This window comes from Lepidochelys kempii, chromosome 22, assembly GCF_965140285.1.
Source record: "Lepidochelys kempii isolate rLepKem1 chromosome 22, rLepKem1.hap1, whole genome shotgun sequence".
Lineage (NCBI taxonomy): Eukaryota > Metazoa > Chordata > Testudines > Cheloniidae > Lepidochelys > Lepidochelys kempii.
The window spans coordinates 17158421-17182694 of NC_136401.1; the positions used below are offsets into that span (position 1 = coordinate 17158421).

Below are 24274 nucleotides of genomic sequence, written 5' to 3' on the forward strand. Positions count from 1 at the left end.
AGACCATCTCACTCCCTACAGCACCCTGGACATCCCTGGGCATCCCACGACAGGGCTGCTGTACACACCCTGGGGAATGGCTCTATGGGGGCAGCAGGGCAGACACAGCACAGGTGCTCTGGTGTGTGGGGAGATCCCCAGAGAACAAGGGGCACTGCCTGGGGGGATGGGCTCTGGTGCCAGAGGCCTGTGCTCTGTCAGTGCCCAGTTAACACAGCGATGGGCACCCCAAACTCCACAGGTGTACAGACGGACATTACTCCCTCGGGGTGAGGGAACAAGGCAGGGGCTGCTCCCAAGTCTCAGCAGCTCTGTACCCACCCCCTCTGGAGCCGACCAGGGTCTGGGACAGTGTGATGAGGGCAGGGATGCTGCTGTCCCAGGGATATTCCCTAGATACACCGTTCCGCATAGCTGACCCACAGCCTAGCCCCACCTGGAGGGACAGAGCCCAGCACCACAGGGTTCTGGGCATCGGGGGCAAAGACGCCCCGGGGCCTGCCTGCCTCGGGGCTGCCACACTGACCGTCACGCAGGGGACTGGGCAGGACGAGTCCGTCTTCTCTGGGCTGCTCTTCTTCTCGGCCATGGTGCACAGTCCGTTCTGGACAGCACGGAACAGCAATGGGTTGAGGTCTCCATACTCGCCCGAGGCCACTTCGATAACTGGGGGGAACCCAAACACCAAGCACTGAGACCCCTCGGGCCTAGCCACCCTGCCCTGCCCTTCGCAGCCACGGCTGACAATCAGGGGCAGCTGGGCACCCTGCCTCCTCTGCCCTGGCCCCGGCACATTGCCGGGGGGGCGTGTACTAACCTCCATCTCAGGGCTGAGTGGGAGTTAGGCTTGTCTGCTCCTGGAAACGTCCCCCAGATGGGATGGGGAGCTATGACAGAGGTAGCATGATCAGGAAACGGCAGGCGACCACAGGGGAGCAGCCACCTCCCCATGGTCAGGTGCTAAGGCTGGAGTAGCCAGGCAGAGCCCCTTGACCCACGCCAGGTCATAACTTTAGGCATAACCCCCCCAGACTTTGGGCAGGTGTGGGGAGGGAGACCCCACCTCACTCCCGAGTGCCTGGTGCCACTCTGCATGGAGAACTGTCAGTGCGTTGCCCTCCCAGGTCCTCGAAGGCTCCTGTAGCACCTTGCAATGTTCATTCGCCCTGTGAGGGGTCTAGAGGGGGCTCATCCCCGAGGAAATGCAGCCACCTCTGGGGTGGAAGGCAGCAGCTGTTTAGTAGTAACACAGCACAAGTGCTTAGGGCAGGAAGTGAAGAAGTATCTCACATCCGGTGTGAGCCCCAGGGGAGGACGGAACCACATCAGCTGGGAGAGCAGCACAAACTTCTCCAACTCCCAGAAAAACACACCAGCACACCAGGAGTCACATACTGACTCACCAACCCCTAGGCTCTGCCCTCCCGCTCCTGGGACCTCTCCCATGCCATCCTGGTCCTGCTCAGCCAGCAAGAGGCGGGGCCGGCTGCAGGCCAAGGGAAAGGCATGGGAAGCCTGGCGTTGCATGGGCACTTACTGAAGTCAGCCGGGTTGTGGTAGGTGGGGCAGTGCAGCCCCAGCCCTTTCAGGTAGGGGATGAGGTTGGTCACCACCCCTTTGAAGATGCACTGGCCCTGGCTCAGGATGTACAGCTGGAAGAGAGAACAAAGCTGCCTGGGCAGGAAATGGCAGCAAGTCCCCCACGAAACATCATGGTCCAGACCCCGAGACCTCCGGCTTCTAGGGCTCGTGCAAGCCAGGGAGTGCTCTGCCCCACAGGGAAGGGGGAGCCAGTGGGGGGCCCACCAGCCAAGAGATGCTGCCCCAGGGTACTGGGACTCTGCTCCACAGCTGGTGGAAGTCGGTCCCAGTTTTCTATTGCCTGCTGCACCAGCTCTTGGTCAGTCTGCAGGGTGCCTACATGGCTGAGCTCTATACCCCCGACTCAGCACCTGAGGGCAGACAGGCCCTGCCAGCTGCAGAGACCCCCTTTGTCCCCTGGAGGCAGAGCTCTGATGAGCAGGTGATGCTCCCCAAAGCACAGGGGCGGGCAGGGGACTCACCCACCTTGTCGAACATTTCGAAGAGCTTGGCGCTGGGCTGGTGAATGGTGCAGATGATAGTGCGGCCTCCCTGGGCCAGGGATCTCATCAAAGAGACGACTTGGAAGCAGGAGGCGCTGTCCAGGCCACTGCAGCCAGGAAAAGCGGGGGGAAGAGGGAAGGAAACCGGGTTTGTGGGGGGAGAGGGGGAGTGAGAAAAGGGGGAGATGGAGGTGTGAGGGCGATGGATAGAAGAGGTGGAAAAGAGATCAGGAGTGGGGGAAAGGATGAAAGCAGGGAGGAAGAGAAGTGGAGCCAGAATGAGGTGGTATAGGAATGGGGATGGGGAGAGAATGAACACCCCAGATACAGGGACACCTCGGCAGCCCCTGAGCCAACTCTGGGGGGGCCCAGCTGTGACCCTGAGCTGTTATTAGGGCAGAGCTCCCTGGCTGCTAAAACAAAGCAGGGCTCCCCACTCCCCCAGCTTGGCTACACAGCGTGCCCCACAGCTCCCCGCTCCAGCTGGTGCAGGGAGAGCCTCCCGTCCTGGTCAATCCACGTTCATCCCTGGCTGTGACCCCACCTCCAATTTCTCAGCTGCAGCAAAGAGATGTGACCCCGCTGCTCATGCTTGGCTCCCCCTGTGCAGCTCCAGGGGCCGGCGACAGCTGCAGGCTCCCGGGGAGGGGGAGCCCCATGCTGGCCTGGAGTGGTGGAGGAGGGAGGCTCCCCATGTGGAGAGCGGGCCCGCGGGGCTGCGAGGAGGGACGCGGCAGGCTCAGGCTAGGGCAGGGCCGCCCCATGCTCACCTGGTTGGCTCGTCGAAGAACATGACCGGGGGGTTGTTGACCAGCTCCAGGGCGATGGCGAGGCGCTTGCGCTGCCCACCGGACAGCGACATGGTGCGTGTGTAGGAGCACTCCAGCAGCCCCAGCGCCGTCAGGATCTCCTGCACCTGGGCCCAGCACAGAGCAGAGAGGGTCACTCCCTGACGGGGCCCCGGGGTCGCTGTGCCAGCCTCCCTGCCCCCACTGTGCCCAGCCTGTGTCCCCACCTTCCCCAGCCCTCCCAGGGGTCCCACCTCTGGGCCGGTGTGCTGAGCCATTAAGAAGGCTGAAGCAATGGAGGCGAGGGTGTGCCTGTGACGAAGTGGGACTGTTCTTAATGTTTCCTCCGAATATTGTGGGGGTGCCTCAGTTTCCCCTATGCAGTTCTTAAGTATCTAGGGGGTGGAGTAAGGGTGTATGATCACTGCAGAGCCCTAGAGGGCAGGTGTGTGCAGGGGTCTGGACACAGAGAATGGCCACACCCTGTTTCCTGGCAACTGATGGCCTGGGCCCTTCCCGCCTGCAAGGTGAGAGCTAAAGGGTTGGAGAACAAAGGGATCAGGTGACCTCCTGGCCCGGGGAAAGGGACAAAGCCCAGAGGAGGAGGAGGGGCTGGAGGGAGTTTCAGTTTGGGGCTGGCTGGGACATGGAGTGAAGGGCAGACGTGGTTGTCTGGCTCACTGCCCCCCAAAATGGACCCAGCTGAGGGGTCCTGATCTCTGCACCTGCAAGCTCTGTGTTAGACCATGTTCCTGTCGTCTAATAAACCTCTGTTTTACTGGCTGGCTGAGAGTCACGTCTGACTGCGAAGTTGGGGTACAGGACCCTCTGGCTTCCCCAGGGCCCCGCATGAGTGGACTCGCTGTGGGAAGCGCACAGAGGGGCAGAGGATGCTGACTGCTCCGAGGTCAGACCCAAGAATGTGGAAGCTGTGTGAGCTGTGTGTCCTGAAGACGACTGCCCCAGAGTCCTGACTGGCTTCATGGGGAGCAGTTCCAGAGCATCGCCCAGGGACTCCGTGACAGTGCCCTGGGAGCCCCTTTACCCTGTGGGTAGAGGGACAGGATGGGCCCTTCTGGGCATAGCCATGCTACCCAGAGCGTGCCACCCTCCCTTGAAACCCTTCAGCTACTAAGCAGAGACCCCCAACTCACCAGCTCCTTCTTCACCTCCTGCTTCTCATTCAGCTTCAGGTTAGCAGACACCTGCGTGGCAGGGAACAGACACGGGGGGAGCCTGAGGGCAGCCACACTGGGGCCTGCCCAGCTCCTAGACAGAATGACCAGCGGTCTCCCGGCCTCCGCACAGGATGCCATGGTAGGCCAGGCACTCTGCCCTCAACTCTGCTCAGCAGAATCCAGGGGATGGAATAGCAGGGGGCTGTGGGTCGGGACTGAGGGGCACTGGCAGAGCTGTGTGCATGGGGGGAGCCCAGGGCTGTGATAGCAGGGGGCTTGGGCTGGGATTGAGCGTTATTGGCAGAGCTGTGGGCACGGGGGAGCCCAAGGCGGGATGTGGGTCGGGATTGAGGGGTATTGGCAGAGCTGTGTGCACGGGGGGAGCCCAGAACTGGGATAACAGGGCGCACTAGGGGACACAGCTGCAGAGGAGCCCACAGCTGCCTGCAGAGTCTGGCTCAGCTCCCCCAGCTTTCATGAGCACCAAACTCCCCCAGTAACAGCAGCTGAGGACCCCTGGCTGTTTTATAAAACCCAAGCCTAACTGGGTTCTACGTTCTCAATATATTCTGTTCCTATCCCCATATCGACTAGTGTCCATAACCATATAATGGTGCTCACTGCACCCAGGCTGGTGGGATCACTCCAGGGAGGAAGGTGGCCTCATGCCATCACATCTCCATACGGCCATGGGCTCAGTGGCAAGCCCATGCTGGGTTAATCCGGGCCAGGTCTTGTGCCAACTGCAGGGCCAAAACACAGCTCCCAAGCAAGCAATCCCTCACTGCTGTTCCACCCTTTCGGAGCAGCCCTTGAGTCCTGCTGCCCGCCACCGCCCACTCACTCACCATCATGGCCTCCAGCACAGTCAGGTGCGGCAGCAGCATGTCGTCCTGCATGATGTAACAGGACATCTTGCGGAAGGTGCGCAGGTCCCGCGGCCGGCCATTCACCAGGATCTGGCCCTTCATCCCCGTCTCCCTGCGGGCGACAGGCCGAGATGCACGGTGCGGTGCTGGTGAGGCGGAGTGAGTGCAGATCCCTACCTCCCACGGGGATAACCCACCCCCAGGAGCCTCCATCACAGTGCACCGTGCTCCCATCCCTACCGGGCTGGCCGGAAAGAGGGGAACACCAGGCTGTCAGTCCCATGCACAGAGGTCAATCATGCAGCAGGGAACCCTGCGCCCTCTCCCTGCCAGGGAGCTGCCTCACCTGTAACCAGCCAGGATGTTCATGAGCGTGGATTTCCCAGCGCCCGAGGGGCCCATTATCCCGATGAGCTCGCGCCGGCAGAATTTCCCGGACAGGCATTTCAGGAGGGTCTTGTACCCTGGAAGAGGGGAAGAAAGCAGGGTGAGCTCCTCTCTGGCAGAGCCCAGAGAACTGTCTGGTGGAGTGCGAGGACTGGGGAACCAGTGGCCACGATGCAAAGGGCCAGCCCCACTTCGGTAACTCCTCTAGGGTGGAGGAGCTTACCCCATCCCCCACTACAGTAAAACAACCCCAGCCCTGGGCCCTTCTCTGGCACCTTCCACAAGGGAAGTAGTGGATTCTCCATCTCTTGTTGGCCTCACATCCAGACTGGAGGCCTCTCTGGGAGACCTGCTTTAGTCAAATATAAGTTACCGGCCTCAGTATGGGGGTAACTGGGTGAAATGTCATGGCCAGTGTTATACAGGAGATCAGATGAGATGATCTAATCCTGTCACGGAGTCCCTGGGCGATGGAACTGCTCCCTATGAAGCCAGGCAGGACTCTGGGGCAGTCGCCTTTCTGTGAGCAGCCTGTCTGCAGGACACACAGCTCACACAGCTTCCACCTTCCTGGGTCTGACCTCTGCCCCTCCATGCGCTTCCCACAGCGAGTCCACTCATGCGGGGTCCTGGGGAAGCCAGAGGGTCCTGTACCCCAACTTCGCAGTCAGACGTGACTCTCAGCCAGCAAGTAAAACAGAAGGTTTATTAGACGACAGGAACATGGTCTAACACAGCGCTTGCAGGTGCAGAGAACAGGACCCCTCAGCTGGGTCCATTTTGGGGGGCAGTGAGCCAGACAACCACGTCTGCCCTTCACTCCATGTCCCAGCCAGCCCCAAACTGAAACTCTCTCTAGCCCCTCCTTTTCTGGGCTTTGTCCCTTTCCCCGGGCCAGGAGGTCACCTGATTCCTTTGTTCTCTAACCCTTTAGCTCTCACCTTGCAGGGGGGAAGGGCCCAGGCCATCAGTTGCCAGGAAACAGGGTGTCGGCCATTCTCTGTGTCCAGACCCCTGCACACACCTGCCCTCTAGGGCTCTGCAGCAATCATACACCCTTATCCCACCCCCTAGATACTTAAGAATTGCATAGGGGAAACTGAGGCACCCCCACACTATTCAGAGGAAACATTAAGAATAGTCCCACTCACATCTCTCCCCTCTTCAAGATCGATCTGAGTGGGGTCACTTTAGCCAGTGACCTGGCGAAGTTCGAAGCCACCAACGTTCCCATGGATGCCCCACCATCTCTCCCATTCCTTGGTGGGAGTTACACCAGGCCCTTCCAGTTTCACACGCTCCCTTAGGTCGGGGGTGGTCGATAGCACTCGCAGGCCGCATGTGGGAAGGTTTATGTGGCCCGTGCCCTTTGGCCACCCCCAAAACCCCAGGGGGTCAAACTGGGATTGGGTCTTCTCCCCAACAAGGTGGCCAAACACAGCCACTTGGTTATAGGACTGTTTAACTTTCTTAACAGCTTTCACTTCATCTGAGACCTTCTCAAAGCTATCCACACTGGATTTTTCAACAGGAAAGTCAGTGGATCCATTCACAAAAGAAAATTTCTGGCCGTTAGGAACTGAAACTTTCTTGATTAAATCACTTTCACACCCTTCAGTTGCAGCAAACTGCTTGCAAAGACTCCATGAGGATTCCTTTCCCTAGGGGCTTTTCTATGCAACAATTTACCCCTCTGAAAAAGAAAAGGAGTACTTGTGGCATCTTAGAGACTAACCAATTTATTTGAGCATGTGCTTTCGTGAAGTGATGCATCCGATGAAGTGAACTGTAGCTCACGAAAGCTCATGCTCAAATAAATTGGTTAGTCTCTAAGGTGCCACAAGTACTCCTTTTCTTTTTGCGAATACAGACTAACACGGCTGTTACTCTTACCCCTCACAGAAATTCTGCTCTTACCCTCTTTACCAAGGGCTTGCTCTGGAGGAACACTTTCCTGAGCAACAACAGATTCTTTCTGGGTCTCCCTTACATCCAGATTTACCTCTGGCCCATCCGGCGGATTCCTACACAATCCCCTTTCAGGCAAACTTACAGACTTCCTAGATAAAAGGTCAGAAGCATTCTCCTTCCCTTTGCCACACACAAGTTCAGGAACCTTTTCCTTCTTGCTACAGGTTTCCACACCCTCCGTAGGTAACGCAATCAAATCACCTTCATGCTCTCCTTGTGCCCTGGCTAGGATCTCACCCTGGTTAGATAGAGTTGCTACAGCCTTTCCCAACAACACACTAGCAACAGGCAAAATACAAGCACCAGAGTTGTCTGGTCTCGGGGATTTTACATAGACACTAAATGGATGCGACTTAGTTACAGGGCCATTCTCCCGAGCAGACACAAACTTAGGACCCTTCCCTTCCTGGGCTTTAGCTGGATCCAGAACCAGCTCTGAGACAACTGTACGACCCTCAACCATTACAGGCTGAAAGGCCCCTTCTGTCTGCTCCACAGACAAAGAAGAGCCGGACACACTTTCTCCTTTCCCAGACACACAGCTTGGGATCTCATTCCCCTGGTCCCAGCACACAAGGCTGGTCACAGACAACTGCTTGGAGATCAGGGTAGCTCCCTCCATAGGCAAGTCAATACCCCTGACAGACACAGGCACGTTTCCTTCCCTGTCACAATTCTCCACCCAGCTAACAGGTAAGGGCCAGGGACACTCATCTTCCACTCTCCTCGCCTTCCCACCCTGCTGACTAGACACAGCCATCAGCTCACAAGGCTGCCTAGGCTCATCCAGACTTTCCTTACCCAGCATCTTGCCACTCCCCACAGATCCCCTGCCCTGCCTGTGTCTCCCCCACTCAGCTGGGGTCTCAGCTCCCACTGTGCTCAGCGCTGCCCTTGCTGTCCCAGTGGGGGTAGGCAGTGAGCTCGCTGCTTTCCTCACTGCATCAGAGCCAGCGTGAGCCCCCTCTCCACCGACTGGTTCCCTGGATTCAAATTCAAACCCTTGGCAGTTACAGGAGCAAGGCCTGGATCCTGTTCCAAAGAGACACAGTCACCCCACAACAAGGTCTTGCAGCTGGTGTCCTGGAGCACCCCAATGGCCAGCCAGCCCGACTCCTCCTGTGTCTGCACAGGGATCTGGGCCATAGGCAGAGGGAGGGGCTTCATCCCTGGGACCCTCACCCAGCTCACACAGCCCCTCAGCATCTGAGGCTGCACCACCCAGAGCCTGACAACAGTTCTCTCTGTCCCAGGATCTCGCCACCCCAGGAATGTCTCCCCATTGACCATCACCTTCCGCTCCCACTGGGGGTCCGAGGGGCCTGGCCCCAGGAAACTCCACACAGTCATATAGGTTGGGGTCAGAAGTGGGAGCCTGTCCACCTCCCCACCCATCTGGGTGATGGAGTCTATGGCCTTGGAACCCAGCAAGGGAGCTAGACACGGGGCTTTTCCGCAGGGTCCCTCTGGTTCAAATCTCCAGCCTGCTCAAAGGCAATGAGGTGGGCATCCACATCCCCCCGCTCCTTAACCAGGGGAAGCAATTTAGTCTTGAGGTTCCCTGCGGAACTGGCCCCCCGGGGTCTATCCCCACTCACCCCGGGGGGTCCCCTAGGCCTCTCCACTCCCCCACCGCCAGTTCATGCTGCTGCTGCTTCTGCAGCTCTTTCTTGGACTCTTGCTGTCTCTCACAGTCCTCTTGGTCTCTCGCACTCAGCTCCAATCCCGTCCATCTCCAATCCCCCGATGGGGAACCCGATCGTGAAGACCCCCATCTGGTCGGGGACGGGAGTCTTGGGGATGCCTGGCTACCACTCCAGCTGCTCCCAGATCCTGCTATAGCCCCATTTGGGGTCAGGAATCTGTTCCTTAGAGCGGTCATCCTCCTCCAGCTGCACGATTAACTGTGCTTTGGTGAACTTTCCAATGCTCAACCCTCTCTTTCTGCACAGGGTTACAATGTCCTTCTTAAGGAGATGGTGACAGGCCATCACTCCGCTCTTCCCAAGTTGTTGTGGACTCACAGGCCTGTGTGCTCTCAGCTCCCCACGGTTTCCAGGGAGAACCCCTAGTGTGCCAGCCCTTCTCGAGGTCACCACCTCTTTGCCAGGGTCGAGCTGCAGACTCCTCCGCCCCTGGGACCGCTCGCTGCAATCCCCAGGGGAACCCTGTTACTGCAAAAGTCCTTCTCTCTCCCAGGGCCAAGCTGCAGGCTCCTCCGCCCCTGAGACTGTTCACCGCAGTCCCCAGGGGGACCCCATTACTGCACAGTCCTTCTCGCTGGTCACACACTCCCAGGGGTTAACCGCCCCCCAAAACCACTCCTCTCTGAGCCTTCAGCACGCCTGGTCCTTGTCAATCCCCCTTCGTTTTACTGCTCCCCAGTCACTTACTGCAGGAAGCGCTGTCCATGGGGTGCAGTACATCCCACCGCTGCCGCCAGTTGTCACGGAGTCCCTGGGCGATGCTCTGGAACTGCTCCCCATGAAGCCAGTCAGGACTCTGGGGCAGTCGTCTTCAGGACACACAGCTCACACAACTTCCACATTCTTGGGTCTGACCTCGGAGCAGTCAGCATCCTCTGCCCCTCTGTGCGCTTCCCACAGCGAGTCCGCTCATGCGGGGCCCTGGGGAAGCCAGAGGGTCCTGTACCCCAACTTCGCAGTCAGACGTGACTCTCAGCCAGCCAGTAAAACAGAGGTTTATTAGACGACAGGAACATGGTCTAACACAGAGCTTGCAGGTGCAGAGATCAGGACCCCTCAGCTGGGTCCATTTTGGGGGGTAGTGAGCCAGACAACCACGTCTGCACTTCACTCCATGTCCCAGGCAGCCCCAAACTGAAACTCCCTCCAGCCCCGCCCTGCTCTGGGCTTTGTCCCTTCCTCCCCCCGCCCCCTCCCGGCCAGGAGGTCACCTGATTCCTTTGTTCTCCAACCCTTTAGCTCTCACCTTGCAGGGGGGAAGGGCCAGGCCATCAGATGCCAGGAAACAGGATGTGGCCATTCTGTGTGTCCAGACCCCTGCACACACCTGCCCTCTAGGGCTCTGCAATGATCATACACCCTTATCCCACCCCTTAGATACTTAAGAACTGCATAGGGGAAACTGAGGCACCCCCACACTATTCAGAGGAAACATTAAGGACAGTCCCACTTCATCACATCTCCCTTCTGGCCTTAAGCTCTATCAGTCAAAAGCCCATTACAATTGCTGGACAGGATCATTCTCCCCATGTTGCAGATGGTGAAAGTGAGGTACAGAATGGGGTCATCCACACAACGGGTCAGGAAGAGAGCTCAGGAGTCCTGACTCCCAGCCTGTCCACCCATCCAGAGACACATCGGGGGGCCACCCCACAATCTCTCCCGCTCTCTGAGCCCGGTGCCACATTACAAGCCTGCAGACGCTGTAACATCAACCATTGTTTTACAAGCAGGCAGTCAGCTCTGGTGTGGCAACCGTTAGGAATAGATCTCCTGTGCCGGCAGGTCTCCCTCCTAACTGGTGACCTGGAGGTGAAAGTTCCTGTACTACCTGGGACCCCCAGTCCCCAACAGGCCCCCCGTGCCAGATCAGGCAATCTACTGCCATCTCCTGGGCAAATGTTATTGAACTAAGTTTAAGTATTTTAGGAGTTCATTGTATTACAAATGCACATGTGTACGTGTCGCTGTGGGATTGCATGGAACTTCTTTAAGGGGGAGGCAGGACTAATGTAAACCCTGGGAATCGTTATGAGCGTCAAAGGATTCTTTTCAAACAATGGGTCAGACAAGACTGACCTTTTAGTTGAGTGGGTTTCCTAGGAAATATTGGGAGGAGGGGAATGCAAATTGCTCACCTCTAGACCCATCCCTTTGAAGGAAAACCCCATGGTCTGTTACAGGAGGAGAAAGTCAAGAGGCCCAAACTAGATAAATGAGTGATTCTCAGATTCATGGGGTATTTGTTCTGAGGTAACAGCTGTTATGAACTTGTGACCACAGAAAACCTCCTTGGTGGGGTCTGAAGGATGTTTTCACCAGCCAGAGCCCTTGTGGAAGTTGGGGTGAACTCTGGCAAGCTTCTTAGCATGCTTGTAGGTTCTTAATACATTTTCTCTGTAATGCTGTTACCTTAAGAATAAATGTGCTTGCTTAGAAAGAGCTGCGTTCAGAAGGTCAGGCTAGATCATTTAGTGTCCCTCCTCTCTCTTTGACTCTGAATCTAGCTGTGTAGTGATATAATTGTGGGCCATTACACAGTTCAAAGCCTTTGACAAGAAAGCAAAGCAAAGCCTGCTTAGATTGTTTGACTTTGCTGGGGAATTCACAGCACAGGCAGGTAACTGTGCAGCCTGGAAATACCCTGGTCAGGAGGGAGAGAGATGCGGGTCTCCGCCCAAGACCCAGAAGCATAAGAGTGGGTGCCCTTGCTGGGCCCCCGAGGGAGAAAACAGCTACAGTTTCCCTGAACAGTGAAACCCCATCCCTATTCATTGCACTGACTTTGCAGACAGATGCGCCCCGCTGATTTTCCTGCCCCCAATAGGGGAGGCCCAGCCTCTTGGGGGCCCTGGATCTGCCTGGGGCTATGGACCTTAGCAGCAGGGCAAGCCGGAATGTGCTAAGGGTCCCTACAGAAGGCAGGCTGCCGGATGCTGGGGCAGCCTCAGGGCCAGCGGGGAGATGGAATCTCCCAAGAAAGGGAGCTGGGTGGGGGTTCGCTCTGAGCAGGGAGACTAGGGGTTGCAGGTCTTTGTGTAGCTGCTGCTCAGTGACTTGGCAGCAGCCCACCAGCCTTTTGCACAGCACCTGTTGGGATAGGAAATGTGGCCCAAGCCCCAGAACCACGGGGCAGTTCAGATCCAAACACACAGGCCCATTCCTAGCAGCAAAGCTTCCTCCCATCTCCTACCTCCGCAGGGGATCAGGCCTGGGTCAGGGCACCTGTTTCTGCATGCAGGGTCCCTCCCCTACCTTACTAACAGGCGTCTGTCTGCCAAAGGCCCGGCTACTCTGCCCCAGGCTCAGCCCAGATTGGCTCCAGCAGCAGAGCCGCACGTGGATTTCAGTTGTAAATTCCAGGAAGCCAAGGTTAGCAGCAGGCTCCCTCCACCCCCTTCCCTCCATCATCCTGTGGAGTCTGTCCGATTTGCAGCCGATAAGTTGCATGCCCGGGGCCTCTGCGACCATCCAGAAATGAGAAGGGAAAGGACACATGACAGGACTAGTCAAGGGGTGGGGCAGAGCGCACAAGGATAGGCATGTATAGGTCATACTGGAATGGAGCACGGATCCTAATGGGACAGATTATACTAGGACAGAGCATGGCATGGGGATGGACAGAGAGAGGATCCTACTGGGATGATGGAAACCAAACAAGCTGGGATAGGAAACCAAAATGTGGAATCCCAGGGGACCCCACTTTTCTCTCCCCAACCTCTCAAGATCTGCCCCCTGGACAGTCACTGTTACTCATTCTCCAGCACCATGTTAGAAACCCTGGGCTGGGCTCCGCTCTGTTACCCTGCTCACTGCAAACCCGCAGCAACTGCACTAGCTCCAGTGACACGGGGGCTGCTGCTGCACACTGGCCTTGGGGAAACCAAGAGCTGAGCCTGCTCTGTGCAACACGGATGCCTCCATGGCCTGGGGAGCTTCCTGAGCCTACCAGCCCGATGCCACATGGTGCTGAGCACTCTGGCCATTCCCTCCAGCAGGTGTCCAGCGCCTCGCAAGACTGGGGCTCAAAATAAAGACAAGCAAGCACCAGATGAGAAACGAGAGGGGGAGTTTAGGGGAGGCAGGGAGAAGTTCTGGAAGGGTGGAGAGTAAGAGGGGGGGCTTGTTGGACAGGAAGCAGGAGATTGTTCTGCAGGTAAGGAACAATGTGTGTGAATGGGGAGAGCTCGCCATGGGCTAAAGAACTCCTCTCCCATTGCCTCCATGCAATAACCGCCTCATTGCCCGCCCCTGACCAGTAACGAGGGCTAACATGTGGTCCCTATTGCAGTTACTGGTGTTTGAGTCATCACTGCTGCCTTGGGGCACCCAGTGGCACACTGACTGGGTGGGCTCTGCCCAGGAGGGGCTTTCTGGGAAGCAGCCCCCAGCAATACCAGTCCCCAGCCTGCAGGCCCTGCGCCTGCCGGATCGATGGCCCGCCGACCTACTTTGCATTCCCACTGTGACACCTGGCAGCAGCCGCTAATCAGCCCCAGAATTACCAGGGACTTGAAGGGGCTGATTAGCATTTTGCAGCGCTGGGAACAAGATGTCTCGGGGGAGTGCGACAGGCAGTGCCTTGTGTCTCTGAGCAGCTATTACCGTCCAAAGCCAGTTTCGGGGCTTCTCCGGTGGAGGCGTCAAAGAACCGCAGCAGGAGGGGCCCAAGGAGTGGAGCTAGATGGTGGAGCTGGATAACTCCCTGACCCATAGCCACAGGCTCAAACAAGGGCTATCAAACCCCCATGCATCAGGGCAATAAGTGATCGGTATAGCGGAAGGTTAGGACCTTTCTTTCCAACTTCAGATATTGAGGGCAGCACCTCCCTACCACGGTCAGGGGCAGATCAGAGAGAGCAAGGATAGACAGAATGAATGCAAGAGCACAGAGAACAGAGAGAGGGATTAGATTAGATTAGATTAGGAGGATGCCAGGTTTATATCCTTCTAATCTAATGACCTAGACTGTATCTGTCTGCTGCCCACCGGCTGTCGCTTGTCAGCTCTTGGGGCAGGGCCAGTTTTTTCATCATGGCTGGACAGTGCCTAGTGCAGCGGAGCCCCGCTCCCCAATTAAGGCCTACAGGAGCTACCCCAACACAAATAAACAAACAATAAGGGTTTGAAGGTCTTGCAGGACAAGCCCTCAGTTCTCCTATAGATCGGGTGCAGATGCCCCCTCTGTCATGCTTTCTCACACGGACGCCATGGTAAAAATAAGGAACCAACTTCCCACTCGTCCCTCCGCATGAAGCTCCTGCCCCCAGCAATCACCACCTTAGGGACACATCCATCCTTCCAGCAACCTCCATAGCTTCAGCAAAGCGCCATGGTTCTGAAGGGGTTAACCCCTGGCGTCTGCACCCATCGCACTGGGGTCACCCTCCGGGACATGCCCAGCCGCACCGCCCCTCCCAACTTCTAAGGAAAGGCTGGACTTCAGCCCAGAGCACCACGGGCGCTTTTGCAGATCAGCCCGGCTAGGCTCCTGGGTACCCAACTCTAGGGTTTATGGGGCACTGCTTCCCTTTGCTGGAAGGAATCAGAACCGCTCACTGTGTGTCCTGGACCCAGTACTGCTAGCAGCTAATGGGGATTCTCCTCTTGCTCTATGAAGGAAGGGTCTGCATTCTATCCCTGCTGCTGCTGTAAAGCCCCTGAGTGTCCCTGGATCAGGTGCCAGGGGAGTAGCATTTCCATCACCCCTCCCTAATCAGCTGGGAAGAGGTGTATCTTGTTTCAGGGCCCAGGGACTGCTCTCCTCGTCTGGGCAGCGTTAACCTGCCCCCTTCCTCTCCTCCAGTGGGGAAGTGCACCCCAGAACCTTTACTGCTGCCATCCAAGGGCACTGTAGGAAATTAACGACACAGCCTGCACAGGAGCAGGGAAGCAGCTGGCCCAGGGAGGGGGCTGGTGGGGCCAGCAAGCAATCTGGGGGCAGCTTTATGGCCCTGCAGCAGTTGCCGGGCCCCTGGCAAGGGCTCCTAAGCACGATGGTAATACAGCGTATAATCCTCCTCCTCACAGCCATGTCGGTGGCTTCGCGGCAGGTTTTCAGAGTCCTGGCCAGGCTGGTGCGAGATGCTGAAGATGGGGATGTGGTGGCATGTGACAAACTACCCAGAGCCGGGAGAAGTGGCACCCGGTTCACACACCTTGCTCCTTGCATGCAGAAGGCAAACCCAGGCGCTAAGCTGCACCCCCTTCCCCAGCCCTGCACGGCTGGCGGCTCTGCGTGGCACACAAACCACAGCACACACTCCAGACGCCAAAGGGCCGCAGCTTGCAGCCCGGTTACTCAAGTTCATTGACAGCCAGTAACCCCCGGCCGCAGCAGAGCCCTCACTCAGCCCACCCCTGCGTGCTGCTGGGGAAGGACAGCAGGCTCTGCAGGGCTTTGCAGTTTGTCTGTCAGCTCCGGCATGTGAAGATGGGGATTGTGCTGGGGCCTGCTCCCCAGCCGCCTTTCCCATGGGTTGGCTCCCCTCCCTGCCCTCTGCTGTCTGAGTGAGCCCGGCAGAGCTGTGCTCACTAATGGGGTCAGTCCCAAATTAACCCCCCTTCTTCGCCCACTAGAGCCGTCTCTGCCTCATCAGCTGCCTCCCAGGGCCAGATCCCTCTCAATCCCTGCCCCTACAGACATCTGAGGCAGGGAGGGGAGATCTGGAGGCTTTTAGGGAGGGGACAGAGGCTGATGTGAGGTGAGGGGGGGTGAGGGAGACCACCTCCGAGAGAAAGCTTCACCAGGACCCCCAGCTGGACCCCCAACAGCCCATGTGCTTTAAACCCCCTTGAGCAGGGGGTGAGGCTCACACCCCCATCACCCCTGAATCTCACACTCAGTTTGGCGAAGAGCTGTCTCGGCTCTGCTTGGGAACCCCAAGACTCCACCTTAGCAGGCAGCATGGCCCCGTGGTGGGGAGCGAGGTGTCAGGACTCCTGGATTCTGTACCCGGCTCTGCCACTGATCTGCTGGGTGACTTTGGGCAAGTCTCTGTGCCTCGATTTCCCCAGTTGTAGAAGGGGGGATAACAATGCTTGGTAAACAGACACATGTAGGAAGCCATGTGGGCACCTGTCCACAGCCATGGGCACAGTGTTTGTATGACTGTAGTGCCAGGAGCTCCGGGCACGGAGCAGGACCCCGTTGTGCTACGTACTCTACAAACACAGAACGAAAACAGTCCCTGCCCCTGAGGTTCTAATCTGAGTAATTCAATAGGGAGAAGGATCCTCAGCACCCCTCTTTGAAAGGGGCCAGGTACAATATTTACTGTGACTGGGATACACCCTGGAGCCCCTCCGTCTGGTGAGAGCCTCATTGACTCCAGCAGAGTTTTGCCTGAATAAAGAGCTAGGAACTGAGCCCGCCACCCACTGGAGCCAGAGGGACTACTTGCCTGAGTAAAGGTTGCTCACGGGAGCAAGGATCAGGCCCTGAGAAAGGCCTCAGAGTGTTGCCTGCTATCCCCCCATCTCTGGGTGATGCAAACAGTCTGGAGTCGATGCAAACAGCAGGCAAGGGGCTGGTCCCAGAGATACCCAGCCTGGACTGGGGAAATGCAGAGTGACCTCATCGTAACGTGTGGGACATTTAGGGTGACATCACCATTACGGGATATGCAGGGAGACAGCATCAGTGTAGCAGGGGGTTAGGGTGACGTCCCATTGCTAAAAGGTGGATGACAAAGCTCAGCTCATTGTTTCTGGCAGGGCTGGATGAATTCGTTACACCTAATTCTGAACCCACTGGAAGGCACTGGGCATGGATGTTTGACTCAGGCCATATGGGTTCAGAATAGATTCTGCTAAGGAGACACAGTAGGAAAAGGGAACAGACAAGAAATGGGGAAAAGTCCTGATGCAATGGAACAGTTTATAGACTGTGCTTACAGCCCCCAAGTCTGCCAGTGCCAGCAGCTCCGGAGGAGAGAGGGGGTTCTGTCCGTAACTCAGGGCACAGGCTGCGTTATTCAAGGAGAACATTTTGGGCAGTGCGGTGAGAGTCACAAGACCTGGGCCTTAGTCCTGGCTCTGCCATTGACTCACTGGGAGGCCCAGGGCAAGTCACTTGCTCGCTTTGTGCCTCAGTTTCTCCAACTGCAAAAGGGGGAATAAGGATACTTGGTAAATAGACACACACAGAAGCCATGCGGACACGTGTCCACAGCCCTGGGCAAACTCTGTACCCGAAAGGCCAAATTCTAGAACTTCCTAGAGGCCAGGGTAGGAGGGTCTGTCTGGGGGAGATGAAGGACTCCCCAGTTTGCCTGCACAGGCTGGAATGTGGATCATTTACAGCTGAGGATCCAGGCACCCCGAGCTTCTGCCCAGATGGGTGTGTTACTGGCTGTAAGAGCTGCATAGAACCCCAGCCAGCTAAGACTGGTCAGGCTGCTTCCGGTCTGGCCGGGAGACGCTCCCTTCGTCTCACCAGGTAGAGGTGATACCGATGAGCCCCACCAAGGTAGCAGTTCAAGTCTCCCTTCAGATGGAAGGTTGCACCCACACCAAAATCCAGCCTTTGTTGGGGGACCCCGCCCTGACCTCTGCCCTACCAAGCCCTGGTCCTTCCTCAGCGGCAGTCAACATCCTATAAAACTTGGGACCCACTCGTAACGTCACCCCCAAAAGCACATCCAGTCATCTCTGGCACCCGTGCAGCTGCCCTACGGCATTCCACCCAGCCCTGCTCTTTCTGCAGCTGCTGCGATGTTCCACTCTCTCCTACCGCTACCAAACCCTGGGCTCTAAAAGTGTCTTTCTTCACCCCTCCAGGATCAGCTTCTCTTCTGCCTCCTGGGGCCATTTGATTGGCATCCCATTAATGAACGGAGCTAATTAAAGGAGACTACCACCTACTGGCTGCCATCAGCCTCCCCCGGCTCTCTGGGGGCCCCCCCAAGTTACACACATGAAACGGGGATGCCACCGACGCACGGTTTGGTAGGAGCCATCCTCAAAGGGCCTGAGGAGTGGGACGTCGGGGAGAGCAGGAAACTAACCCCCCCCACACACCTACTCCCCTCTCAGCCTGCTCATGCTCTGATCTGACACATCAGTCAGGGTCTTTCAAGTGCCATTCAACCCACCCACCAGGTTGACAGCTTGCAGCAGCTTCCTACAGAACTGGTCTCTTTGAGGGGATTTGAAGCCCTGAGTGCTCTGTTGTCCCTGAGGTTTTGGCCATCTTGGGTCATTACACAGGAGATGTCCAGAGCGGGCAATTCCATTCTGCCTCCCTAAATCCTGCCCAGCGATTTCACTGAATTCTCTTTCACTCCTCTCCTCAATTGTTGTGTGGTGTTACTGGGTGCTTTTTAACAGCTGCTGCATCCCATCTCAGAGGTGGTTGCATTTCAGTGGTGGGTAAATAACCCCTGCAAAGTGCTTTGGGACTGAGGATGAAAGTCACCATATCAGAAAGAGGCTGGAGCCAAGACCTTGGAGGCAAACTCCTCCAAACAGCCAGATTCCATGGCTTGAGCACATCCTTCTGCCATGGTCAGGGAAGGTAGGTACTGGAAAGAGGTTACTGCAGTTTATACAGCCACAGGAAGTGACAAGTCTTCCTCCCCTTCAAACTCCTGTCTAGTGGTTTGCACTACACTCTCTATCAAACCACAACCCCACATGGATGACCAAAATAGGAGCAGCGGAGAAGGGCCTGTCACTCCACTCCCCACAGATGTGCTGGGTTGGAGCACAGAAACACGGTTCTTCATTGTTTGTATTGTCCCAGTCCCAGCCCCAGCCCGGGACCCCATTGTGCTAGGCACTGTACAAACACAGAACAAAAAGAGGGTCCCTGCCCAAGGTGGGGGAATCTCCACAGTCCCAGAGGTTTAGCAGAGACTTCCACAAGAGCCATGTGACTGGAACCCCACATGACCCTTTGGAAATATGCCCCCAGGGGTTAATTTAAATATATATTTTGATATCACAGCTGGAGAGTCAAATTCAGCAGCATTCATCCGCCATGCATGGATCCTACAGCACATGGGCGGGAAGTGCAACGCCTGGCGGTGGCAACATGATCTTACTGCCCTCAGCGCTTGTAATTTACCTGTATCTCCCCCTTCTCCTGGCCACAAGCACATCCCAGAAGTGAAACACGCTAGCACCACCTCAGCAGCCTAGGAAGAGACTCCACACCCTCTCCCGCAGGCAGTGCCAAGGGCAGAGATGTCTGGAACATTGATTTCTGACACCAAGAACCACCCAGGTGGAAAAGTATCACCGGTGGGAGCAGGGAACTGATGCTTTCAACAGCCCCCTCCCCGCCCAGGACATGGCAAACACCACAGGATTACAAACTCAGCCATCTCTGACGGGCCCTTGCTCCCCTCCTCACTGCCTTCGGCTGGGGAGCGAACGTGTCAGCACTGAAGGGTGGCTCCATCTTGACTTCTGGTCATCTTGGGTGACGGGTGCTAGGATCGGCAACCAGCTCCCATCTCGTCTTTCTTCCTATTCCAATCCCTCCTCTCTGCCCCGCTAGCCCCATCTCATCAGCCCCCCAAAGGCTGCAGAACCCAGGGAGCACCCTGACCCCACACACCTCCCCTGGCTGCCCATCCCCTGTAGGAGCCAACTCAAAATCACCACTGGATGGACTCTTATTTTAAACACCCTTCCAGGGGCTCACTCCCACTGCACTCCCAGGATTTGTCTTCTCCTTCTTTTTCCTCCCCTCCCACCTCCCTCCTGTCATCCAGTTCTGTCTCTGGTGGGTACTGGCACCTCTTGGATTTCCTTAACCAAGCACTGCACTTGCATTAAACAGAGAAAAGAGTTTCCAGGGGATAAGAGACCTAAACCACCATCTAACCATCTTAGAGCCAGAGCCCTTGGCTTCTGCAGCACAGGGCTGTTCCCAGTCTCAGCCACCGATGCAGCATAGAACATTACTTGCAACAAAGCATTGGGTATTTTTTTCTCTCCCTCACATGATCTATCCAATAGGAATATAAGAAACTGACAGGGGCCCCTATGCTAGCGCATACATCCCACAACAGTTAACCCTTCTGTTACCAGATTAAAATAAAACATTGTTTTATTTATTGTTTTATTTTAACAGCTGCTGCATCCCACCTCAGAGGTGGCTGCATTTCAGTGGTGGGTAAATAACCCCTGCAAAGTGCTTTGGGACTGAGGATGAAAGTCACCATATCAGAAAGAGGCTGGAGCCAAGACCTTGGAGGCAAACTCCTCCGAACAGCATATCCTAACAGTCCCTTTGCCATTGCAGGCGCAAAAGCCTTCTCCTCTACAGCTCCTGCCACCTGTGTCCCCTCAAGACACTGACTTGTGATTTCTTTTCAAATCTCTCCCCTCCTGGCTAGTTCTCTCCATTCCCTGGCCACAGGAACACAACTGCCATGAAAGATGCTACACCCACAGGACCATTGCACCCTCACCAGGGGCTGCCACATCCTACCTCTCTTTCTCCACCAGGAGCCCTCACGGACGGAGTAGGACAGGTCAACGAACTCAATGTCCACGGCCGAACGCTTGGGCAGGTGCGAGAACCTCTGCGCCTCTGTGATGTGATTCTCCACCTTCTTCAGGTGGGTGGTCAGGAGAGGCGCGTCCTGGGAGCCAGCATTGCACACAGAGTCCTCCAAGGCGATGGAGACGCAGGTCGGGTCGATCCCCTTCTCAGCCATGGCGCCGCTCTGGAGGGGGACACCACACATGTGCACCATGGAGACAGACAGTGACCAGTTCATCGGAGCTTGTTCTACGCGGAGCAGCCAGAAACTCCTGCCCCTGCCCCGAGGCACCCCTGCTGGGAGAAAGCTGGGACTGCCCTGGGGTTATTGCTACAGCACCACCTGCTGGGATGCAGGGGCTGGAGTAGCTGGGAGCTCCCCGGCAGCCAGCTCCCACCCTACTCCTGCTAGAACAGGGCAGCTTGGCTTGGTTTTGACCAGCTGCCACGTGGCCTCTGCCTCCCCAATAAATGTTGCAGCAGCTATTAGCATCCCTGGACCAGCGGGGGATTCCCAAGGGAGCTGGCTGCTCGGTGCTGCTGAGTATTAATCCCTTGGGTGCAGGTGTGCACTGGAAGAGTGAGATTGCCCCATGTGCTTGACATGGATAATAGCCCCTTCATGCCTAACCTGGAGGTGCCAACCCCTTCCAAGGCAGAGAAGAATTCAGTGGCTGATCCCGCTATCCAGGATGCTGCCCCCTCAAGGGGCCTTAGCTAGTCTGGAGGGGAACATCTCCCCTCCACTCCCCTGCCCCCACACCCCAGGGCTGATGTACCTCAGCCAGGTTCTGGAGAGCTGGGGGCAGGCAGCCACTCATCAGCTGAGATGTCAATAATTCATGGAGCTCTGGCCATGGCTGGCTCTGCCAGCCAGGCCTAGTTCTCAGGCTGAGGCAGCTTGTTGCCCTGTGGGCCCCCCCATCCCTCCTGCTCCCTCTTTCTTCCTCTTGCACACTGAGTGGGGAGCAGGGAGCAAGATCTGTCCCCCATCCCGCTGCATCCTCACTGGGCAGAGGCAGGGAGAGACCAGAGAGAAAGATGGAGGGATTCATGGGTACCCCCTGTAAATCCAGCTAGGCTACTTACTCAGCGAGCCCCCCAGGCTTCCAATCTGCTCCTGCCATTGGCAAGGAGCTGCTGATGCCCAAGGGGAAAATCCCCTCCTGTCTGGTAAGGGGGCAGGAGGTTGGGATGACAGACAAAGCCATGGCATTGCAATGCATTGCAATTCTTGGGGCAAAAGGCTCCCCCCCCTCCCCCAGCCAATCCGTCCTGTGTTAAACCAGCCCAACCGCATCTGATCATCTGCCTCACTCCAGTAGGTCCCACAGGATCCTGGGTTGCTCTCAGCAGCCGGAGCAGCTCAGGCTGTGGTGACAGGCAGGGCGCTAGGCCAGTGCTGGGGTAGCAGACCTGCAAGGAAGAGCTGGCACAGGAGATGCTCTTCCCTACGAGCCTATCGGCCCCTGCATGGTGCTGGACTGCGGAGGGTGCCCAGGGGAACCTGGCTTTGTTCACGTTTCCCTGGCCCTTTTCAGATGAGCAGCAGGTGCCCTCGCCAAAGTCTAACTGGTGTCACCCCAGCAGTAACGGGGACATGAGCCTCCTTTGCTGCCCACCTGACACTGCAGTGCCGTGTTGCTGTGCGCCGGGCAGTAGGCGGTGGGCTCCACCCCAGAGAGGGCTGCACGGCACCGGGGTTCACGGTGGGGCTCATCCGGGGAAGTGGGGGACGCTGTTAGCACTGCCCGGGCCCCCTACACTGCACCTGGCCTCAGGAGAGCCCCAAATGGGGCAGGCCTGTGGGGGCCCTGCTGCTGGGGGAAGGGGAGCTGAGCCTGCAGGCGAGCAGCCCGGGGCCCTTTGCCCCCCCCACGGCTGGGGTATTAATGCCTCCCTGGAGCTGCGGGCCCGGCTGGGGAATTCTGGGCAGAGCATCCTTGGCTGGGCCGCTCCCTGATGCAGGCAGAGCCCTTGCAGGGCTGGCAAAGCGCCAGCCCCCAGCCCCCGCGAAGGGCTCTTGGCTCGCTGGCCCCAGAGCCCCGACATCCCAGGCGCTCGCCCCTCGCTGCGCCAGGCGCCCCGGCGGCCGCAGCCCCCCCCGGAGCTAGAGGGTCCAAGGCAAAGTTTGAGCCAGGCGGAGCCCTCGGGGGTCACCTTGACGCCTCCCGCGGCTCCTCGCAAGCACGACATCCCCCCCCCCCGCGCATCGCTCCGACTTCAGCCCCCCCAAGGGGGCAGATGTGCCAGGAAGAGTCCTCAGCGCCCCCCCATCTCTTTCATACTCTGCCCCCCCTCCAAACTGCAGCAAAATTGATCGGCCCCCCGCTCCCCGCACGCACCCCCTCGTGTCTCCGGGCAGCTCACCCGCCTGCGGGTGGCAGGGGAAGGGGGCTTTGCAAGCTGGCCGCCGTGGTATAAAAGGGGGCAGACCTTTGCAACGCTCACCTTAGCGCGTTACGGGGCTCGGCCCGGCTCCCCGTCCTTGGAGGGGCGACGGATCTACCGCGCCGCGCCGCCGCCCGCTGCCTGGAGTCCCCGAGCCGCCGGCATGTGGCGGCGCGTCTCCGTGTAAACGCCCTCACCTTCGCCTTCGCAGACAAAGAGGCGAGGTCTCCTGCCTGCGGTGGCCGAGGCTCAGGGAGGAAGCGCTCGACGCCGGGCTGAGCGTGCACCCACAGAGAGAGAGAGAGAGAGAGAGAGAGAGAGAGAGAGAGAGAGAGAGACCGGCGCAATGAAGGGGCTGCCAGGTTACTGCAGGCCCCGGGCTCCCATCACACTTGCAGCTTCCCGGTACCCGCTGCAATCAGTCCCCAGCTGGCGCTGGCTTCTCCATTGCCTCGCAGGTGGGGCTGGCTCGGCTGCCGCCTCCCCTCGCTGGAAAATGCCTTTCTCAGCCAAGCCGCCAGCTAGGGACCCCTCTCCTGGAGCTGCCTCCATCCATCCCCTGGGTCCTTTCCAGTAGGGTCCCAGCTTCTGCTGAATGAGGCTGGGCTTTCCAGGCAGGTCTTACTTCCCCAGCCCACACAGCAGCCTCTCTTAAAGAGGCAGTAACCCAAGCGCTGTCTTGTCCAGGACCCTAAAGGTAAGGGCTGGCCAGAGCACCTACTCCTGCAGGCCTGGGCGTGCTGTTCGTCCCTTCTGGCCCACCCCAAACAATCCCCCCTCCGGCTCCGAATGGCACGGCTGGCCCTGCTGCAGTGGCCATGGTCTGTGTTCCTGACAGAACGCAGCAGCATTGCACCGTGGCAGCTAGACAGCAGCGTTTGTACCCAGCCCAGCCAAGAAAGAGGGGCCCAGTTCTCTGGAGGCTGGAGGACATGGAGTGCTGCACCCACAGCTCTTGCATCAACTGAAATGTTCTAAAGGCCGTTCCCTGTGGAGATGCGCCCCGGGGATACCCACATTGCCCACTGGCTGCAGATAGAGGGCAGCTACCAGCTTGGCTGTGATAGGCAGCTAAGATCAGGTAGCCTGACCATCACCCAAAGCCCCCCAGAGTTACTGGGTGTAATTAATGAGGGAAGTGCAACAAAAGGGGAAACATTCAAACAGATTCGGAGGTTGATTCATCACAAACTCCCTGCCCTATATGGATGTGCGCACAGTCACACACCCCTTCGGCAAATGGATCTGTTTCCAGTCAGGAGAGCCCAAAGGGTGGAACAGCAGGGAGCGCTGTCAGGGGATTGTGTGGGAACCCTAAAATAAACTAGGGTGAGCCCTTGGGAAATGAAGTATGTCAGCGGAGCTGTGCAGGGAGAGTAGCAGGGATACTGCAGATTGGTGCA

The 24274-nt window shown here is 57.5% G+C and overlaps 1 protein-coding gene across 3 annotated transcripts in view; it reads right to left on the minus strand.

Moving 5' to 3' along the window:
- Positions 1-23183, minus strand: part of ABCG4 (ATP binding cassette subfamily G member 4) — a 34815-nt gene extending 11632 nt beyond the window's left edge. For 2 of the 3 annotated variants that reach the window (XM_073320848.2, XM_078849867.1), the window contains exons 1-9: positions 22932-23183; positions 20427-20664; positions 5266-5383; positions 4899-5031; positions 4027-4077; positions 2855-3000; positions 2068-2191; positions 1538-1652; positions 527-666 (exon numbers count right to left, since the gene is read on the minus strand). In XM_073320848.2, coding sequence (XP_073176949.1) covers positions 527-666; positions 1538-1652; positions 2068-2191; positions 2855-3000; positions 4027-4077; positions 4899-5031; positions 5266-5383; positions 20427-20655 — 1056 coding nt within the window. In that variant the 5' untranslated portion in view covers positions 20656-20664; positions 22932-23183. Of the gene's footprint in view, positions 1-526; positions 667-1537; positions 1653-2067; positions 2192-2854; positions 3001-4026; positions 4078-4898; positions 5032-5265; positions 5384-20426; positions 20719-22931 lie in introns of those variants that run through there. The other variant, XM_073320846.2, reaches the window with a different exon arrangement.
- Between the last annotated feature and the right edge of the window lie 1091 nt (positions 23184-24274).